Genomic DNA, 8,658 nt, shown 5'->3' on the forward strand with positions numbered 1-8,658 from the left:
ATAAAAAAATCAAATAAATTAACAAAATAAACAAAAAAAGTTTTAAAATTTTATTTTATATGCATTTTGATGTATACAATTATATATATAATAATAATAAAATTAAATAATATAAATTAAATATAAAATTTTATATATATTAAGCTGGTAGCATCAGAGTTAATAGAGTTAATTGCTGATATGTGATAATAAGACCTTTGATTGAACGTCCACAAGAGATGGCTAGAGCTTGCTTTCCATGTTATATCCTTATACTACGATTCTGGTTAGAAAAAAGAGATGCACGACTATATAACCATATTATACTCTAATTCCTGAAACCCTAATATTTGTTTGACAGTTGCAAAGAAACAATGGCGTAAAGAAAAGGAGTTATTTGACTAATTTCTGTCTCCAAATAGGATCAAGAGAATGGAGTTACCTCAGTAAAATTAGGAACACCCTAAAGCCTATAAATACGTTTACAAGTTAATAGATGTAAGCTTCATGACCTGTTTTCTTGCATCAAGTAGTAAAGAAACCCATGGGGGGATGAATAGAAATTTTTTTGGGTAAATTAAAGATTGCTACCTATACTTTTGGGGTTGTGACACTTAGCTATGAACTTCCATTTGCGATTAAGGTTTAAAATTTGGACATGATACTCCTTGGGTTGTCAATGGGTTGTCAATGGGTCGGGTTCAATTTGAGGGATCCAAATTGATTGGGTCAATTTTGGTTCTAAATGGTTCATTTCCGGTTTTTGATATATTGTCCTAATTACTATTAATTTGGAACCCTATATATAAAAGAACTGATCGTTTTGGTTCATTGCATACCCATATCGGGCCTAATTCAGTTTCAGGTGCTGAGTATTTCTTGTTGGGTTGATTTCAGTTCTACCTACACCCAACCCATTGACAATCCTACATACTCCTTATACAAGGCATATTGTATCGTATCATTGAATAACTAATATAAGGAATTAGTGTTTCTTAAATTTTCCATTGTACCACTTCATATTGGTAGCATATAAGTGAATATTGGAAGTTAGGGGTGTAAGCCGGGCGGGTTGGGCTGGGTTTATGGTCAACCTAGGTCCGACCCTAAAATTTAAGCTTAAGGCCCGAGCCTAGGCTGAGCCCAAGGTCAAGCCTAATTTTTCCAACCCACATTGTAATTTGATGTATTTGGATTGGGCTCGGGCTCGGGTTGGTCAATGAAATCATTCTAAAAGTATACATATACACATATATATTTACCTATATATACATATGTATGTATGAATATGTATAGTTCGGCCATGTTTGGGCTACCAAAGGAATAGGCCCAGGCCTAGCCCAAAAAATACAAAAGCCCGACTTCTTGAGCCCAAGCCCAACCCAAGGACCAAAATCCAAGCCCAACCCATGTAAAGTTTCGGGCCTAGTAAGTTTGGGCTCAGGTTGGACCCACCCAAGTTGCACCCCTATTGGAGTGGCGTATCAATGGATACGCTATGAATTCCCGAAGGAAGGCTTCCAACCCCAAAAAGAAGCCTTCTTTCAGCCCAAAAAGCCTCTAAAACAATAAACCCCATTCGCAAATTGTGAGATTTACAAACAAACACACACAAAACAAGTGTTAATTATCAAGTTTTGTGAATAGTTTTCAAAATTATGAAAATATTGAGAAAATGGTTTTTTTTTTTATATTTTTTTCATATATATTTTTATTTCTTGTGTTTTTTATTTAAATGCTTTAGAATGGTCAAATAAATTTTGATCTACATTTTTTGTGTTCAAAATCATAGATTTTTTTGGTATTATAAATAGATTTATGGATTTTTTAAGAAGTTCGGGGAAAATGTAAAATAACCACAAAGGAAAATTTTATATAATTTAATTTACCCATAAAGATTGAGTATGTTGTAAATTTGTGGATGTTCTATCATATGATCATATCCATAAAACAATTGAAATTTCTTATTCAATATTTATTTTTTTTTATTGTTGTGATTATTAGAATTAAAATATAAATAATAATTAATTAGTTATTTTTTATTATTTACTTAAAGATTGAATATGTTGGGGATCGAATGGCGATTTATTATATCTATATAACAATTGAAATTTCTTCAATATCTATTATTTTAATTTTTGAAATTAAATAAATAAAAATAATTATTTATATTTTCTTGTGATATGGCCAAGAATATGTTGAATATATATGGATGATCTATAATATCCATAGAACAATTGAAATTTGTTCTTCAATATTTTCTTTTTCATTTTTGTAATGTTTGCAAATAAAATATAGATAGTAATTATATATTCATTTAGAAATTGTGTCAATGTATGTTTTATGGTTGGATACAATAATTAGGCATATGGTTTTTTTAATGAAATTTCAAAACTAGATAAAGTTACATAAGAAAAAAGAACTTAATATATTCTACATGATAATGATACAATTTTATGATTTCTTTTTAATTAAGAAGAAATTGATATATCTATAAACCTATACAATCTTATATCAAAAAGTTATTGTTGACACAAATTTTGTGTATTTCAATTAGCACAAAATATGGAGACAAATTACAAAAATAAATTTGTAATAAAGAAAACAAACAAGAGAATGAATTCTCTTTGATTTCTGTTTGATGACGTGAGCAACCTCTGATTGACGGTCAAATTTGGTGAAAACGAAGGCCGTTGGCGTGTTTCTCGTACTTCTTGAAGTGTTGATGTAGATTTCGTTGACTTTGGTGCTTTGGGAGATTTGGTGTAGATTTCTTCACTCCGGGCTTTGCACTTGATCGGTTATGAAGAATGCTTCTCTAAGAAGGGCCATTTTGCGATGGCTTAATCTTCTTTGGAGAGCTTGAATCCAAGTGTTGTAGAGAACGGAGAAGCTTTTCCCTTCTTTCTTCTCTCTTGATCTTGCAATTGCTGAAGGTTGCAGGAGCTTGTGGTTGCTTGCAATATTCAGTGTTAAGTGTCTGAGAGCTTCTTGTAGTGCGATTCTCTCAAAAAGAAGAAAAAAGACATCTTTCTTCCTATGCAAAGCTATTTATAGCCAAGGATTAGGACTACCACCTTGACCCACTTAGCTAACCAATCCCTTGTGAGTGGGGTGTTAGGTTAGCATTAACTCCTATACATGCACCATTATGTAGGAGTTAGTGATTTTGCCAATAGGACCACCCTATTACAATAGGAGATGGGTCAAATTGGACTTAAATACACTTGGATCCTTAGGCCATCAAGACATTTATGTAGATTTGGGCCTTGGACTCATGGAAGCCCATATTATTTAGAGGTTGTCATGCAAATTAAACCCACTTGTTTGGGCTTTAAAAATTCACATGCCTCCAGTTATCTTTTGAATTTTTATTTATTTTAAAATACAAATAAATAAATAAAATAAACATTTGAATACCAAAAGATTTAACAATTTCAATCTCATGATTGGTTTCTAATTTAGGAATCTAGACAACTAAATTATTTCATTTTTGTTTTTTTGGATTTTAAGAGGTGGGGGGGGGGGGGCAAATAATTTATCTAGGTACGTGGAAGAATAATTTTTCCACCTAAGGAGAAAGTTGCCAACAATTGGATAGAACAAAATTGTCCCTTTCAATAATGGATTTCTATAGCTAAAAGAACATGGATAAATGCACTTACCCAAGTAAGTAACTTACCAAAAGGCAAACATTGGAAACAATAAACATGAATTCAAATGTAATACGCGGCAGGCACTACCAGGTGTATTCTGAGAGGAGCAAATCGCAATTGCTTGATGCATCATTTATCCAGCGAGGCCTGGATCTCAATTCTCAAAGTTGAGATTTAAGAAACTCCTCTCACTGCATGGATTTGGATTTTGGACAAGCAGCTCAATCTTTATTTCTTTAGAAATCCACAATAGCTCTCCAATCTCGAGATGCCATCTACAATAACGGTCCTTCTGAGTTTTGAAGCAAACGTTATCAAACATGAAGCCATGAAGGTCAGCAAAACAGAATATAAAGATTGCAAAAATGGATAGTAGTAGAAATAATCAATGTTGAATGACCAGATCTCACTCCTAAAAGTCTAAAACTAGAACAAAACTTCAATATATCCCTCTTGATTAGAAGGTAGCAAGTGAACAAACAAATAGAGATGTCTGAGATTGCACAAAAAGAGTACATGATGAAAACTGGACCAGACGTATAATTTCACTAAGCACTTTTCTCAGCTTTGGCAGCAGTTGCAGCAGCTTGACCTCGAAGACGACCAGTCCTCCTGGCGGCAATGAGACCAACCTTTTGTCCGGGAGGAGCATCACGACGAACTGTACTTGCATGACCAATGTGCTGGTGGTTACCACCACCATGGGGATGCTCCACAGGGTTCATAGCAACACCACGAACCTTGGGCCAGCAGTTCCTCTTGACCCTGTACTTGTGATAGGCGTTCCCTGCCTTGAGGAGTGGCTTCTCAGTCCTGCCTCCACCAGCAACCTGGCCAATCATGGCTCGACACCCACTTGGAACAACCTTCTTGGTTCCAGAGGGGAGCTTGATCCTAAAGATAACACGAGGTTATCAGATTCGATAAACAACTGGCCCAAGCAAACATTCAGAACTTAAGCATCAAACAACCATCTCAAGCAAACATGAACCAAATACATCCGGCAGTAGTAGGAACACCAAGAGTATCTCAAGCAAACATGGAGAACCCCAGGGTATTGCTGATAAATGCTGAAGCATGAACTTCAGCAAACAATTGCTAAGTATAAACGATGATGTATTTTTTCTAACCACATGTTTCCATCAACAATCAACTCCATTAAAGGCCAGCTATATGCTTGCCCATGTACTTCCCACAAGACTGATCAAAAAGCTTAAGGAAAAAATGCTAACACCAAGACTTTATTAGAGTACAAGCAAGTGTTGGTTATACTATAAAACCAAAATGAAGAGGGAAAAATATTGGTAGATAGGCCAAAAAGCATACTTATAGTGAATTCATTTAAGGAGAAATTGTTACAAGATGATTAACACTTATGACTTATTCAAACTTGTACAGGCATGTCTGTGTGTATTGTGTACATGCAGGGCATAAACAATTGCATAAGGTGGGACTTCCACACTGATGGCACAAACTCTATGCTAGACACCTTGTTTGGCCATCTCTTCATGTAACATCCATATTGGCTACATTCCAACAGCTTTGAATAAATCCCTACCCTATGAAGTATAAAGCAGGGAATAAAGAATAATTCTCTACCCTTGGCATTCCAAAGACAGCCACCAACTAGCCTTCAGTTATAAGATTGCATGCTTTTCCGGTTAATAATTCATTGTCAGAATCACAATAATGACCTCCATCTCTCACATTATATTACACAATAGACAATCAATTTGCTAATGCCCCACCAGCAATATATCCAAACCATCATTGACCCAATTGAAGTGGTAATGGAGAGCTATTAAAATAATTATCTTTCACTGATAAAAAAAAAGTGGTAATGAAAAGCTGATTGGATGCCCCCATTTTTGATGGTTATGATTGTTACAACAGGCAAGCTGCCTAATTGAACTGTCAAACCAGTGAACAGGACAGCTTTCTGTTTCAACATGAAGGTTGGCTTTTAGAGCAAATGGCCAACAAGAGATCATTTACATGCCATTCTTCACCGGTGGAAACACAATAGTTTCAAAAATCACAACCAAGAGACATCCAACGGCACTTGCTTTCAAAAATTTCAATCACTTGCAAGCAATAGAGCAAATTGACAAAGTAATTAGGCACCAAACCACTGACCAAGTGCCACGATAGAAGAACTTGAAATCCAAAATACTAATCCCCAAATTAACAAGGAACAATGATCCACCTTCAACACACCCAATGACCCAAGATCCACTCTTATTGTTTGGTCTCTATTGTCTGGGAAGTACTATAGGATAACCAGGGCAATTCACCCCACACTTGCAAGCTAATCACTCTAATATTGAGATGAACACCCTCACTCGGTTTTCCTCAAAACCTTTTAAAGGAACAGAAAGTAAAGAGAACAAGAGCAATCCAAAAGAACACGTTACTGGCATTTGTGGCTTGCCATTTTTTCTCATTTATTGAAAGTTACAGATCTCAGTTTCATTCACTTGACTGGATACTAAAATACACACATATAAACACATAAAAAAACCTAATATCTTAAACCATAGAAATTTCTTATCACAAATAATAATTTCCTTACCACCAAATTAGTTTCCATTTCTCCTTAAACTTTAAAAAACCATTTTCTCCTTAAAGTCTCATATGACATTTCTCCCCCTTTCAGACATATAATGAGAAACCATTATTTAGAAAAGGAGGATTTAAGTATGTGGTATAGATAATAATAAAATGATTCCACAGTTCAATGTTTCTGGAAAGAGTGGGCTACTTTGCACATACTTCATTTTGGGATTAACTGTGAGTCTAACCCAATTACAAACATAAACAGTTCATTAAATGTGGCTATTGTTGCGCATATTTCTTCAGGGATTGATAATTGATTCTAATTTCTTGATCTGTTTCTGGCTGACAGCAGCACGGATATTTTGCATAAAGTCAACAAAAGCACACAAGTAACCATCTAACAACTGATTATAACTTGTTATAAAGCAGTTGAGACATAGACAGCATATATCTTGGTACATACATCTAATGCATTTATTAGCAACTAGAAGAACAAAGTGAAACAACATGTTACAAAAAGCTGGTTAGGCAGAATTCACTACAGATCCACACCTATCCAACCTAAAAACAAAAATATCTCATTCATTTCAATTAGAAGGTTTAAATTAGCACTGAAATGAAGAATTCATATGCTAAAGAAACCTGCATACAGAAAATACAGAAAAGGAAATACATGTGAACAATGTTGAATGGAAATACGAAAAGAAACCCCATTGGCCACAATATCAAAATCAATCGAAAATCATGAGAAGCATATGTGTACCTGGTGGTGCCATTATCCGGGTTGTGGCTAATAACAATCGCATAATCTCCAGAAGATCTGGCGAAGACACCTCGGTCACCGACATGGTGTTCGACGTTGCAAACAACAGCTCCCTCAGGGATCGACCTGAGTGGGAGAACATTACCCACCATGAGATTGGCTTTCTTACCGCAGTAGACGAACTGGCCGGTGTACATGCCCTCGGCGGCGACAAAGAGCTCCTTCTGGTGCTTGTAGCGGAAGGGATGGCGGAAGGTCACCCGGGCGAGTGGAGCACCTCGACCTGGGTCATGGAGGATTTCGGTGACCACACCCTTGAGATAGCCATTGCGTTCGCCGAAGTCGAGGCTTCTGAATCTGGCCGGTCCCTTCCTGTGGTGGGTGTGGGACTTGAACACTGATCCAGCACCCTTACGCTGTGCTCTGATCACACGACCCATCTCTTGAGAGTTAGAGTTTTGCAGTAGCGACTGGAGAGGAGCCCTAAGCCCTAAAAGCTCGTTTTATACTGGAAATGCCTGCCCTACCCCTCCACTTACCCACTCAAAAATTACATGTCACTACACCGGGTAGCCCGACGGGCTGGACGGGCTCATGGGCTCGGGCTCGGGCCTAAAATAATGGGCCCAGACTTTTTTTGGGCTGGATTTGGGCTTTTTCAAAATATCCGGCCTGAGCCCGAATTTGACTTGACAATACAATATTTTTTCTTTTTTTTTTAATATTATTTTCAAGTAATAGTGATATTTTTTTATCATTTTTGCGTTTTGAAGGCTTTTAATATAAATAAAGCATATTTTTATTAAATAAAAAAGAAAAAAAATTGTTTTCAAATTTTTGATCAGGCTCAGGCCCGAGCTTCAGGGTTTATATGAGAGCTGGGCTTGGGCTCAAAACCTAGGCCCAGTGGTCGAGCTGGGCTTGGGCTCAGGTGTAAATGTATTCTGTTGATACATAGGCAAAACTTGGCCCGACCCAACCCATGAACAAGTATACATGGCACCAATGCACTAATACCATCATAACGCATCTCCTAGTGCTGAGATCTTTGCTAACAAAATACATTCCAACCCTCTACCAACTTGATCTAACACCGCACATCTTACCATGAGACTGGGACTCACCAAAAAAGTGGGACCCATCATGTATGAGATGTGTGGTGTGAGATCATGTTGGTAAATGGTTGGAAGGTGATCCAGACTCCATCTCCTATGTCTGCTTTCAAGTTTCAACTCCAAGTATTTAGGGCCCGTTTGGGAGGATGAATTGAAGATTCAGCTAAGCTGGTTCAGCTACTTTGAAGTGATTTGGATAAGTCATTGTTCATTTGGGAGGGCTTTCATGCAGTAGCTTTTGGTGACGCAAGTACCAAAATAACCCATAGTCTTTAGCCCTTGTTTGGTAAAAATCCAAAAAGTCAAAAAAAAAAAAAAAACTTCTATGAGCCAAAAAATCAACATTTTGATGAAGCCATCATAAGTAGCTTCTTAGAAGCGACTCAATCAATGGCTCTTATTTAAAGAGGCTAAAAGTCTAAAACAGAGAACCCTTCAAATATTGCTTATGGAGTCTAGATTGGCTCCTCATAAAGAGGCCTGATTTGCTCACAACAAAATAATGTTCTAACACTTCCAACATGATCTATGTCCGCACTTGACTTGTTCATAGGTCGAGCTTAGGCTCAGGCTTGGCTTTTGCCAAAAT

General features: G+C 36.6%; 1 protein-coding gene across 1 annotated transcript; it reads right to left on the reverse strand.

The window, feature by feature from the left end:
* Positions 1 to 3,970: 3,970 nt before the first annotated feature.
* LOC104613127 (large ribosomal subunit protein uL2-like) lies at positions 3,971 to 7,436 on the reverse strand. Its single transcript, XM_010280829.3, has 2 exons — positions 6,955 to 7,436; positions 3,971 to 4,529 (listed from the first exon to the last, which is right to left on the reverse strand). The coding sequence occupies exons 1-2, from the start codon at positions 7,392 to 7,394 to the stop codon at positions 4,184 to 4,186; spliced, it is 786 nt and encodes a 261-aa protein (XP_010279131.1). The 5' UTR covers positions 7,395 to 7,436; the 3' UTR covers positions 3,971 to 4,183.
* Between the last annotated feature and the right edge of the window lie 1,222 nt (positions 7,437 to 8,658).

Source organism: Nelumbo nucifera, chromosome 1, assembly GCF_055504915.1.
Source record: "Nelumbo nucifera cultivar China Antique chromosome 1, China Antique-T2T, whole genome shotgun sequence".
Taxonomy (NCBI): Eukaryota; Viridiplantae; Streptophyta; class Magnoliopsida; order Proteales; family Nelumbonaceae; genus Nelumbo; species Nelumbo nucifera.